This window comes from Saccostrea echinata, unplaced genomic scaffold (assembly GCF_033153115.1).
Source record: "Saccostrea echinata isolate AGI-Se365-2 ecotype Australia unplaced genomic scaffold, CSIRO_AGI_Sech_v1 ptg000027l, whole genome shotgun sequence".
Classification (NCBI taxonomy): Eukaryota; Metazoa; Mollusca; class Bivalvia; order Ostreida; family Ostreidae; genus Saccostrea; species Saccostrea echinata.
Genome location: NW_026889776.1, coordinates 8592115 through 8606473, shown reverse-complemented (window position 1 = coordinate 8606473; position 14359 = coordinate 8592115). Strand labels below are relative to the sequence as shown.

General features: G+C 32.6%; 2 protein-coding genes across 2 annotated transcripts; both read left to right on the top strand.

Moving 5' to 3' along the window:
- Positions 1 to 3989: 3989 nt before the first annotated feature.
- LOC133193161 (uncharacterized) lies at positions 3990 to 5658 on the top strand. Its single transcript, XM_061329131.1, has 2 exons — positions 3990 to 4347; positions 5176 to 5658. Exons 1-2 carry the CDS (start codon positions 3990 to 3992, stop codon positions 5652 to 5654), a joined length of 837 nt encoding a protein of 278 aa, XP_061185115.1. The 3' UTR covers positions 5655 to 5658.
- Positions 5659 to 12484: 6826 nt separating this feature from the next.
- On the top strand, positions 12485 to 13705 carry LOC133193159 (neuronal acetylcholine receptor subunit alpha-6-like). The gene has a single exon (XM_061329130.1). It carries the CDS (start codon positions 12485 to 12487, stop codon positions 13703 to 13705), a length of 1221 nt encoding a protein of 406 aa, XP_061185114.1.
- The last annotated feature ends 654 nt before the right edge of the window (positions 13706 to 14359 follow it).

Below are 14359 nucleotides of genomic sequence, written 5' to 3'. Positions count from 1 at the left end.
AGTATGAGAAAGCAAAACTCTGGAACTCTCTGGCAAATAAAGTCAGGAAAATTTCCTGTTGCAATCATTTTCAAATTACATTTCCTCTTGGAGTGGTGAACTAAATTGCAAATGTAGTGCTTGTGGAGTCCAGAAAGAATTAAGTGAGATATGATATTTTGTAGGAGATGGATTTTTACAAGAAAATGATCAAATTTCTACTAAGAAATTATAATATTTCTATTAAGTTTGGCTGTGTACATTTCCATTTATATTTTGTGCGATGAGATTTTTTATATGTTATCTATATATTTTTTTTGAGAAATAAGAAATAGCACTGACAGTGTTTGTTTGATATTACTTATTGTCACTGATATGGTTCCCTTGGTGTAATGACCAAACTACTTTCACATGTAATACATTCAACAATATTTAAAAAGTATGAAATAGATTTATACATGTAAGAATTTTATCATCGCTATTTTTTGCAATTACTTACATGTAACTTAGTAAAAAAAATCACATACTTCAATTGGGTTCACACAATAAGTACAGAGAAAGCAAAATGAAACTTATTAGTAGTTTTTATAATTTTCCTAAAATTCCTAAATGCGCTTTTCTGATGAATTTGCTCGTTCGTCTACTGATCTGTTAATTTTCACATTCCTGTCTTCCTCTCAAGTCCAAATTCAAACCAAACTTGCCACAAAGCACCTTAAGAAATCAGTGTACACGTTATCTTTTTTTCAAATGGAGGTCCCTTTCCAAAGGAGATACTTAAAGCAATAAGAGCTGCAACTTTGATGTCGGAAATTTTTATTGCAAAATTGTTGTTTACTATTGCGATGGCAGAATATATATATATATATATATATATAAATTTCTTTCTTCATATTTGCGATGGAATAACTATTTATAAGTTTGATTGAAGCAAAATTACATTATAGTCGTCCTGAACAATATTGATTTCTTATATAATACTACGCATTCTATTGTACAGAAATCTTTCTTCTGAAACAATTTAATACTTTATTTTCATCGAATTGATCATAAAGGTTTAAGTTACTTACAGATTTATCATAAAAGTTTTAACTGCAAAATAAAATTTCCAAAAATGCAGCTCATATTGTTTTAAGAAATAATGAAAAATGAGCGTCTAATTAAAAAAATTCATAAGAACTAACGACACAGAAATTAACAAAACTTATGTAGAAGCTTTCTTTTATACCAACTTTTTTTTACCAACTTGTAAATTCACGGCCCTAGGTACTATGGTTCAGGCCTTACGGTGGGGCTTTATTGGTCATATAATATATTATTAGAAATATATCTATAGAAATCTTCTGTTCTCGTGGACTTTCCGGAAGCAGATGATTATGAAAAACACATAGTCTTCTTTCAGATTATTGAAATTCGTGGCCTTTTGGTCCATGGTTTAGGTTTCAGGGTGGGACTAAGCTTCTCTTATATTGAAAGTACATGTACATGGCATCTTTGAGAATTTTCTTTCTTATTCCTGAACATCTAGCGGTTAAACTGTAGCATGACTAAAATAAGCCATGAGCTCTTTACTGAAATTGTACTATTCATGGCCCCTGTGTCCATTCTTTCCGCTCCATGATGCGACTATGTCATATTTTGAATATATTAACTGGGGATATCCGCTCCTCAGCCAGAAAGATAATTCTTAAAATAATTTATTTAAAAAGTCTCAAAATGAAGCTTGAAATTGAAATCTTTCAGTGCAGCAGTATCTCAGTATGATTTAGGACTCTTTGTAGTCACAGAAACGGACTTATAAAAAGATGATACCCCCAAAAAAGTTCAGAATAAATACATTTTTAGAGAAATCGCATTTCCTTTAACTAGCCTAAAATACCAAAGATTATTTGCATGATATGGAATTAGAGGTGATCCGGGATGTTTTGAAAAGATAGCACAAACTTTTTACACTACCTTTTATTTAAGAATTAAAGGGACAGACACAAATTTGAAGTTAATATTTTCTCAAATTTCCTGTATAATATCGTGACTTATATGTTGCACACGGAAATATAATAAAAGATTTATTTTATCTGAAAAATTATTGAAAAAACGAATTTCGGGACGCGTTTGATTGACACATCCTTGCACTTTCACATAGTAAACTTTATCCTCAATACTTAGGAAAAGTAGAAATTTTGTTTTGTATTAATGAAAAAAAAAATTAAAGATTTAATCCAGAAAATGTGAGAAAACAAAACCAACTCACCAGTATTGTCAGTCCGTGCTCAGTGATGTGTGCAGAGTTTAACAAATTGAACACACCCGGTGAAACGTAAACATTAACAATTAACAGAGCTCGTGCCATGTTTACAAAACAGTTTACGTTCCACCGGGTATGTTCATTCTGAATGCATGGATACCTATAGTTTGTTTATACTAAAATATATTTGTTGATCAATTTTCAAAATTGAAAATGCAAAGCCGTTTTTTTTATTCATGTTTCCTGAAAATATATTTGAGGTTTAGTAATTTTCCCTACATAATATGATTAATTATAATGATGAACTTTGAAGAAAAACACTGGGTAAATACACATTTCTTTATGAATTCAGAGAATTTTTATCAACAATATCAATTAATAACTGTTGGTTTTCAGAATCTGAGAATTGGACTATATTAATTGTCTTTTTATTTACCTATTGACAATCTAGCAGTCAAACAAGACAAGCTGTATGAATATGATTTGATTATAAAGTTCTCACCAAACTGTAACATTTTTGTCACATGAATTCCCTTCACTCTGATTCTACATACAAGTACCCCGAGGTTGATATTAAAAGGATGCTGGAATTCTTCATTGACAACATTTATGTAGTCTTCGGAGACCAGTGACCCTTTTCACAAAAAATCTTACGACTAAGATAAAAATTTTTCCCTTCTGCAAAAATAATCTAAGCTGTAGTAGGACAGAAAAAAGTCTTATATTTTTATTACACCAGCTTACATTGTAAAAATATTTAAGAAAAAATTCAATATATTTATTAAACAAAAAATTATGGAGTTGTCAAAATTTTATCTTAGTCGTAAGATGTTTTGTGAAAAGGGCCACTGGTCTTCCAACAAATTATTGGAATTCCATAGGCACTTATTGTGCTCCTGTATCAGCCGATTTGTTTTTATATTCCTATGAAGCAGAATTTATTCAAAAAACTTTACATGAGAAGAAGAAACACTTCCTGTGGCCTTCAACTCCACTTCAGATATATTGACAACGTTTTATGAATTAACGTTACTTCCATTCATATGTCGACTCGATATATTCCAGTGAACATGAAATAAAAGACACCACAGAGTCTGCAACATCTGTTTTTTCTTGGATGTTATACTGACTATAGATGATAAGGGTCAACTAACGACTACTAGTAAATTGTACGAAAAACGAGATGACCTCAGCTTTTCCAACATCAACTTTCCTTATTTAATTTATGTAGTAATATTCCGCTATTACCTGTGAATGGTGTTTACGTCTCCAATCTTATTCGATGCTCAAGAGCTTGTTCTGAGTACGTTCAATTTTTAAACCCAGGCAGGCTACTGGCAGATAAGTTGATGTTGCAGGGATTTCAACTACATTGTTTAAAGTCAACATTTCGTAAATTTAATGGTCGTTTTTAGGGCTCACGGCGGGGATGCTTACTACTCCTAGGCGCCCGATACCACCTCTGTAATTTCCAGGGGTTCGTATTTTATGTCCTGTTCACAGATTTGTATTGTTGGTGAGTTCTATTTTAAATATATCACTGTTCGTTATCTTCATCTTTTTCACTAAAAAGTGATTATAGCCTGGGAAACTCTTGATACTCAGGTGACCCTCAAGGCCCTTGAGCCTCCTGTTTAAAATTACGGACTATATCTACTCTTATATCAGAGATTGTCTGATTACAGTAAAGGTTAGCAAGGTTATCACTGCTCTTTGGCCAACACACCAAGAGGAAGATTGCGAATATATATAAGGAAACCTTGTAATGATTAGTAAAAATATATTCCTCGTTATTTTGGCAGTTGTTACCTTGTGTGGATTCACAAATTGTGAAATTACTTTAGAAAATGTATATCAAGAAGTGCTGGAGTTACGTGGTGCCGTACGTACTCTGGAGACGAAATTAAAGATTCAGGACAGCCGGATTAGTGACCTGATTAAAACTGTTAGAAGACAAAGAATTGTTCTTAACCAAGCCATACTAGGAGAAACAGGCAGAGGCAGATCAGAAAAAAACTCTACAAACAACCTTACCTCCCCGGACCAAATCAACAAATCAAATATTTTCCCTTCAAGAAATGTTTCAAACACTGTACCTGCAAAGTCTTTAGCCCGGCTGGAAAGTAAGAATAATTCTATAAATAAAAGGGATAAGAATTATGAAAGACAGGGTATGAACGTGATGATGTTTTATCTGCATACATTTTATTGATTGTTAGAAATCCAGAAATGTTTTTCTTAGTACACTTTTTCAGTCCCCAAAGTTATTTTTACAAATACTGTTATAAGAAAGGCTTTTGAATATAGTCAGAGTTTTGAAATTATTTCCCTTACACGAGATTATAGCGACGTTATATCAAGCCGTTGCTGCAGTAGTAAGTTAAAACGATGGCTTGGACATGGTCTGTATGAAATGTAACCGTTACATTAGATCTATATAAAACACTTTATACATAGAGAGCAACGTAATTCATCAGCTATATGACCATAGAAAACTTTTCGGCATTAATGCTGATATATGTTTTTTTTAAAGTGCTTTGATGGCTTTTTTTTTTTTAAAAAATTGAAAGTGCTTATTGATGCGCCTGTTATTATGCTGATTTAATGCTGCATGCTTCAATCAGGTTCATGATACTTGAAGTAGCTTTGTTGCTAAAATGCTTCAGAAAGTAGATGATTTGAATGTCAGCCTTCCAAATAATTCGGAATGATTTTGTTTGTATATTTAGGTCCTTTTTTTGGTCAAAAACTCTGCTTTGCAAATATTTTTTTTAGTGCTCAGTGTTTGGTGTGGGTGTATACTCCATCATTGTTGATATATGACTTTAGCCAACTTTAGAAAGTATGAGAGGATTTACTTTTAAGTTTACTTAGACAATACTCGTACGATGTAGCCATAATATAAATGTATCTTGTTCTTTCTTTCTCTGGATTCTCTTTTATTATTGTAGAGAGACTGTTGACTGGGATATCTTCAACTGCTCCACTAGATGTTACAGTTAATATCGTTGCCTTTTACGCATATTTATCAACTGTACTGGCTCACACCAACTTAGGACCTGATCATACCATCAAATTTGACGTCGTAAAAACCAATCAAGGACAAGGTTATCACTCTGGCTCTGGTGTTTTCATCGCACCACAGTCTGGCTTTTATGTTTTCACCTGGACAGTTAGGGTTGGCGCATATAATTCATCTCCAGAATATCATTCATCGGAAATTGTCATTAATAATAGTGTTTACGGCAGTGCATATGCACTAGCGATACCAGCCAGCAGTAGAGACGACAGTGGGACCGGAACTGTAGTTGCACATGTCAATCAGGGTGATGACGTATATATCAAAACGCATTCTTCACACAAAGGTAATGGCGGCATCCTAAGTGAGGGATTTGGAAGATCTTCATTTGCTGGATGGAAAATAAATTAAATATAAATAATAAAACCAAGCACCTGTAAATATACATGTACTTTGTTTTCTCTCTAGTCTACATGTGTACTGTCAACCAATTTTTTTTTCGCGATGGAAAAATATCCGCGTTTTTGCCATAATTTTTATCGTGAATATTTCTCGTTGCAAACCATGAATTTTACTGTGTATTAATGTGTAGACTATTTCCTCAGTCGCGAAAATCAATATTTAATAGTCAAGGACAATAACTGGTCTACAGTAATGTTCTGTGGTGTACTATACATTACGCTAATCTCGGTGAAGATTCGGCTGGGCTAGATATTTGGTCTGACGCCCACCGAGTCTCGGGACAGTCCTTCATAATTCATGTCTGGGAATTCAGCCCCAACTTCGACCGGCTATATCAAGAATTATTCACCTAGGCGACACTGTCGTTCGCTTCATTTAAGTCATTTAGTTGTTTATTTAACTCTCTGTCACTATTATTTTCACATTGCTTACCGTCTAGGCATGCAAATCCCACCATAAAAACATTCACTTAAATCTCCGTTCAAAATATGGCTCCCCTGACGTAATTGTTTATCTCCTCGCAATAAAGAGTTCTTCTATGGTCTGTTTTTTATTTCTATGAAAAATACTTAAAGCCACAGTAGAGGTTCAGTATCACATAAAAGAAAACAAACTGTTTAGACACTTTTATGCCAGGTGACCTATGTGACCTATGAGCCTGTTCTGCGTGCCATATTCATATTCTAAAAGAACTTTAGTACTGCAGGTTTGAAAATGATAAAGAACAGTTATACAGTTTTCAGAAATTTAACATGAAAATCACTGCCCTGTAAAACATCAGTAATGAGCCAGAATTTTATCACATAACGTACACACCGAGGTCAGTTTTAGTTAAGACTATTCCAACTTTTCCTCTGTTTTAGATGTAAATTCAAATAATTCAATTCGATCATCAATACTCAACGAATCTCTAAATTAAACACATGTAACATTTTGAAGGACATCTAATTTATTTGTACGTATGATCATTGAAAATGTCTATATTCTTAAGAATCTTTCTGTAATAATTATATGTTGGCACTCTCAATAAAACGCCATCACAGGTCCGGCTATATTGATTCCAGTCTAAGTAATGTATTGTTGGTGTCCAAGTACGGATAATCCTGTTGACCATTTATAAAATTAATCCTTACATATTACATGTATTTGCAATCACTTTCATGATAGTTTTGTTGACATTTTAGCCATACTTCATTAAATATTAAGCGTAAAGAACGCTCATTAATAAGATTGTCCCCTGTTCTCAAGTCTAAGTTATTTTGAGACGAATGCGTACAAATATTTCTGTTTTCATCACACTGAAAAGATCCCGGATTCCTTAATCCGTTTATTGATATATGTATTTGTAAAATCTTTAAAAATCCTGCACAAATTAAGTACACCGCAGATTGTAAACTTCATGGACCGAAATCTCTCGGTAAGTAGACCTTTATGGGTCTGATATTACATTATATATTATAGGGTTGTGAAAAGGATTCCCAAATGAAAAATATGCATAGTTGAGTGGCGTGGAGGAGGGAATGACTTTTTATCTTCGGAAAAAATACTATGAGAAAGATGATTTTCCTCTGCAATTTCCCGTCTCGCTTTAGAATTCCAAGTTTTTTCATCAATAATCCAAAAAAGGAGTCCATTAGTATTATTTTTGGGATGATTGACCAATCTAATGCACAACTTCTTTCAATAAGTATTAAATTCAAGAATATACGTCCTCCTGCTCGGCACATTCTGTGCACTACATGCAGGTCCTAATCATAATTATGCGGTATTATTATACCTCATTTCAAGTTTCGTTTAGTATATCATGGTTATAGAAGATCTAAATGTTTAGTTCTGTAATAGGGACACAAAACACTAAAGGAAACTATTGGGGGGGGGGGGGGGGGGGCTGGCAAGCTGGTTTGATCCGCTCCAGTTAATCGTTAAATTTCCGGAAATAATTTAAACCCTTCGTCTTTTATTTGCTGTTGATAATACTTTACATGATACTTTATTATTTATATGCTAATAATGATACTTTATCATTTATACGCTAATAGTGACTCTAGGCTTTCATTTATATGCTGATTATGATATTCTATCAGTATATATTATTCCATCAGTATATATTATGATATGCTGATTATGATATTCTATCAGTATATACTGATTTATATGATATTTTATCGTTTATATGTGTAACGGTGTCTTATTATAAATCTTGAGCATGGAAATATAAATAAGTCCGTTTCAGGGTTCTACTGACATCTCCATTTATTACATTCACAGATGAACACATAGAATAGTTGGAATAATGGAACAATGAAGGAATTTGGAATAATGCCCAATCTATGGGACTGAGCCTCTCCCATTCATTGTAGTCACAATATGGCTCACTGTACACGTATGTCCAGATCATAAAACTTAAGAGAGAAAAGTATTGTCTCTGTCAATGTCAGAAGGTCATAATTATAAAACTTCGTAAATACAACCCTTTCTGGACAAATACTGGACAAAGAATGACCATAACAAACAACTTTTTGGAGGGAAAAATACTGAACCAATAAAACACAACCTTACAAAGTCCAAACCAATGAAAACAGTGAATACTTCAAACCAAAGACCAAAGACCAGAACCTTCATAACCCAAGGCAATAATAATTAAGTACAGGTACTGCCTGTTCTACTTGGGTGACCTTTAAAGATTTAATAATGCATTTATATTTACAATTTAAAAACATATGAAATACATTATAGATTTATTAAATAAATTAATAAATCTAATACTGTAACATATGATTAAGATATTTTATCATTTATATGATTATGATATTCTATAATTTATATGCTGATAATCTATCAATCAAATGCTACTGATAATACTCAATCATTTATAGGCTGCTGATGATACTCTACCATTTATATGCTGATGATGAAATTTTATCATTTATATGCTGATTATCTATCAATTATATACTGATGATGATACGCTATCATTTAAAGGCCGCTAATGGTACGCTATCATCTATATGCTGATGATGTTACTTTGTAATCCACATGCTGATGATGATACTTTATCATCTATATGCTGATGATGATATTTTAATCATCAATATGCTGATGATGATACTCTATCATCTATTTGCTGATGATGATACTCCAACGTCTGTATGCTGATGATGATACTCTTTCATCTATATGCTGATAATGATACTCTATCATCTATATGCTGATGATGATACTCTATCATCTATATGCTGATGGCACTTTATCATCTGTATGCTGATGATGATACTCTATCATCTATATGCTGATGATGATACTCTATCATCTATATGTTGATGATGATACTTTATCATCTATATGCTGATGATGATACTCTATCATCTATATGCTGATGATGATACTCTATCATCTATATGCTGATGATGATACTCTATCATCAATATGCTTATTATGATACTTTATAACTTATATGTACATGATGATACTTTATCATGTATACGCCAATGACAATGCTTAATCATTTATTTGCTTACATTTTCAATTAGTATATGATATTCTTTTATTTCATTCTTTTTTCTATTATCCTTGGTTATTATAAGATAATTGTTTTTTATTATGAAAAGTCAATAATCATTCAATGACATGGCAAAGTATTATCATACAATGACATGATAAAGTTTAATCATTCATAAAAATATAATCATTTAATGGCATGATAAAGCATAATCATTCAATGACACGATAAATTATAATCATTAAATGACATAATAAAGTATAATCATTTAATGGCATGATAAAGCATAATCATTCAATGACATGATAAATTATAATCATTCAATGACATAATAAAGTATAATCATTCAATGACATAATAAAGCATAATCATTCAATGACATAATAAAGTATACTCATTTAATTACATGATAAAGTATAATCATTCAATGACATAATAATCATTCACTGACATAATAAAGTATAATCATTCAATACATGATAAAGTATAATCATTCAATGGCGTGATAAAGTATAATCATTCAATGCCATGATAAAGTATAATCATTTAATGACATAACAAAGTATAATCGTTCAATGCCATGATAAAGTATAATCATTCAATGACATGATAAAGTATAATCATTTAATTACATGATAAAGTATAATCATTCAATGACATAATAAAGTATAATCATTTAATTACATGATAAAGTACAATCATTAAATGACATAATAAAACATAATCATTTAATGGCATGATAAAGCATAATCATTCACTGACATGATAAATTATAATCATTCACTGACATAATAAAGTATAATCATTCAATGACATAATAATGCATTCAATGACATTATAAAGTATAATCATTCAATGCCATGTAAAAGTATAATCATTCAATGCCATGATAAAGTATAATCATTCAATGACATGATAAAGTATATAGAGGATATTCAATGTTTTGTAGATGAATATGGAATTTATTTCACGAGTGGGACAGGATTTTTTGATATTTTCACGAGTGCGAAGCACGAGTGAAAATATCAAAAAATCCTGCCTCATGAGTGAATTAAATTCCATATTCATCTACAAAACATTGAATTTTCTGTTTATTACATTTTCTTTGATTTTCCCTTTGCCTCTGTCTTTTCTTAACACAGTGTCATAGGCTTGACGTCATAGTTGAGCGGTTGAGACGTCATAGCTTAGAAGTTGTGTGTAAGGCTGAAAACATTACATAGCATGGATTTTAGCAACATATTTAGGAAGAAATTTGCAGTTTTAGCTCTATCAAGATACTTAGTTACTATCTCTATCTTATGACAGGCCAGAAATTATTTTTTACATACTATGATATCCTTTTACACTGTGAGAGAATATCATTTTTGGTATTCTTTCACACTGTGAGAGAATATCACTTTTATTCAATAAATAAATCACAGTATTTTACTGTTGAAAATGTAATAAAATCATTTAATGACATAATAAAGTATAAACGTTCAATGCCATGATAAAGTATAATCATTCAATGACATGATAAAGTATAATCATTTACTGACATGATAAAGTATAATCATTCAATGACATGATAATTAGTATACTCATTCAATGACATGATAAAGTATAATCATTCAATGACATGATAAAGTATACTCATTCAATGACATGATAAAGTATAGTCATTAAATGACATAATGAAGTATTTTCATTCAATGACAAGATAAAGTATAATCATTAAATGACATAATGAAGTATTATCATTCAATGACAAGATAAAGTATACTCATTAAATGACATAATGAAGTATTATCATTCATGACAAGATAAAGTATAATCATTCAATGACATAATAAAGTATAATCATTTAATGGCCAGCATAATAAAGTATAATCATTCAATGACATGATGAAGTATAACCATTTAATGACATAATAAAGTATAATCATTCAATGACATGATAAAGTATAATCATTCAATGACATGATAAAGTATAATCATTCAATGCCATGATAAAGTATAATCATTCAATGGCATGTTAAAGTATAATCATCTAATGACATGATAAAGTATTTATAATCATTTAATAACATGATAAAGCATAATCATTAAATGACATGACAAAGTATCATTTCATAGTGAATTGATAAAGTATCATCATACCATGACATGATAAAATCATAATACAGTAACATAACAAAGATAATTATTCAATGAGATGATAAGTATCACTATATATTTGCACTCCATTGAATACATCAAGAATGTTTGCATTTTATTATTAAAGAGAAAAAGAGATGAATTGCCTGAAGCTGTAATCATTACAAATGAGAGACCCGTTTCTAAAATCATGAAAACAGTGCTCAGGCCCATAAACTGGAAAGAAACTAGTTAAAATTAATACAACTTTTGTAGGAGGGACCGTTTTGTTATTTACTGCAGTTAAGTGATGTCACCTATTTGAATAAGTGATATCAGCTATTCATTTGGTAATATCAACTATTCGAAAAGGATATCACCTTTTCGAATTGGTGATATCACCTATTTAGCTTTTGAATTGGTGATATCACCTATTCAAATATGTGATATCACCTATTTATGTAGCAATATACCATTATCACCTGCATATAGAATTTATGTCTCCCAGTTGATTCGATACGCAAGAGCATGCACTACGCACGAACAATTTATAAAATTAGGCAAATAAGTTGATGATATATCAAAAATATCAACAGTCCCTTTTAAAGTCAACACTTCGCAAATTTTATTGTCGATACAATGACCTTCTGGCTTGTAAGCAATACTATTTAAGTCGAATGCTGACTGATATTTTTCATACAAATTATTAGGCCATTATTTTCACACTAAATTGTCTACAAATTTTTCTTGCTTGATCATGACAAAGAGCACACGGCGGATGTGACCGGTCGACATGGGATGCTTACTCCTTCATGGTACCTTATCCTACCTCTGATGTTTTTAAAAGTCCGTCCATGCTCTACTCCCAATTTGTATTGCTGAGGTTAATTACAGTTTGTCATCTTCATATTTCAATATTCATCTGTTTAAAGTGATGGTGTTAGACTTTTGTTTTTAATCTGTGAAAAATGACTTCAAAGAATACACAACAAAATGGTACCCAGTTTTAAACAATTATGGTACCTCTCCTAAACCCTAGTTCGGCCACCCCCCCCCCCCCCTTTCCAGAATCCTGATTATGTTTTTGCAAAGTCTTGTTTGTAACGTAAGTTTATTCTAATAAAGTGTCCTTTCTTTTTTTGTAGGGAATCATCATACAGTCATGGTGATCACAAGACGATTGTGTTGGTTTCCTTGTCTGTTTGTCATAGTGACGTCATACTCTGTGACTGACCTTACATCCCTTTCATCTACACTGTTACAGAACTATAACAAGGATCTACGCCCAGGTGCGGATCAAAGTCAGGCTACCAACGTAACTCTCACCATCAGTTTCATCAACCTTCACGACTTCTCGGAAACGACGGGCCTGTTTGCCGCAAGATTATCGTTTCTGATCACGTGGATAGACGAACGCCTTTCGTGGAACCCTGGTACAAATAACGGGATCACTGAAACTCACTTTACTCAAAATTCAATTTGGGTTCCACATCTTATTCTTGCAAACGCTTATTCAAATTATCAAGGGTTTGGTTCCGACAAACTGTTAGTGTCTGTATCCCCCTCTGGGCTTGTTAAATGGAATTTCCTAGAGTTGTTAGAGAGTACGTGCAGTGTGGACATAACAAACTTCCCCTATGACAAACAGCGCTGCCAGATGAACTTCCTCTTCTTAGGTTACACTTCAAGTCAAGTCGATTTTACCAGTTGCTCTTTGACAATGGATAAAGCACAAAAAAATTCCCTCTGGGATATTGACGAAAAATCGCGGATAAGTACAACTGATTTAGACATGCGGAGTAGATTGAGCACCGAGTTCACATTCTCTCGGAAATCTGACCCATACATGTACAACATAGTATTTCCAATGATCTGTATCGCCATCTTACATCTCACAGTGTTCATCCTTCCTGCAGAATCGGGAGAGAGGGTCGGTTTCTCGACCACAGTCATTTTAGCCATTGCAGTTTACCTGACCATCATTAATGACCAGTTACCAAACTCCACTCTGCCAAGACTTGCCAACATTGTCTACAAGCTATTTGTGGACTTTTTCATCAGCATCTTTATACACGCCTGTGTAGTGGTCAGTCTCGTGTTTTATCTTAGAGAAGAAGAACATGATATCCCCAAATGTCTGAGTCTTTGTACACGATGCTTAATTTGTAAACGACGAAATTCGAATAAATTACAACCTGTTTCACAAAAAACCGAATCCAGTGGCGACAAAATGGATTTGGCATCCCAGGGTACCTCAGAAGGTGACGACAAATCAATGATCACGTGGAAAGACGTCAGTAAGGCGTGGGACATTGTAGCCGCTACAACTTCATTGTTAGCTATTGTGTTATCAAATGTCACGTTCTTTTCTTTTCTTCAATGACATGTTATTGCTGAGTTGATATACATATTTATAACATATCTAGTAATATTTCCATTTCTATTTGTTTTCTCTGTGATAACTCTTTGAAAGCTAAGAGAGTTGATTTTTTGATCATTCTAACGGAATGCAAATTTTGCCAAGCGAAAGGTCAGTAGCTAAGAAGGCATAATATGCATGTAATTCTCGTGCGGCTGTCTTTGTGTCTGACTCTAAGGAGGCCTAATATGCATGTAATTCTCGTGCGGCTGTCTTTGTGTTTGACGTCAGTGGGCGGGGACTATTGAAATTGACATGTGAGACCTCGTGTAATTTAAATCTATTAGTCTACTTTTTTAAAATCTATATTTACAATTTTATTTCAAAATGCGAAGCCCGTTATGCATAAATTATCCCACGTTTCCAACTATCGTTGATGCCCTGGCATAATCTACTAACTAGACAGTGATTCCTTAAATAAATCCGGTGTTTTTGCAGATGCAATAATCCTTAGTTTACAATAGCTATATCAGCCTCCGGGCTGATACGGATACTGCAGTGCTGATACTGATTAACAAGGGTGTGTATACATGATGTAAATATATAGCAATCCTTGTAAAAAAAAACTTAAAAATCTTTATCCTCCCCTAAATCTTGAAAAAAAGGGGGCATACTGCT

Coding starts and splice junctions, on each gene's coding strand:
- LOC133193159 (XM_061329130.1), top strand. CDS start 12,485: ATGGTGATCACAAGACGATTGTGTTGGTTTCCTTGTCTGTTTGTCATA.
- LOC133193161 (XM_061329131.1), top strand. CDS start 3,990: ATGATTAGTAAAAATATATTCCTCGTTATTTTGGCAGTTGTTACCTTG. Junction 4,348..5,175: donor GTCTTTAGCCCGGCTGGAAA/GTAAGAATAATT, acceptor TTATTATTGTAG/AGAGACTGTTGACTGGGATA.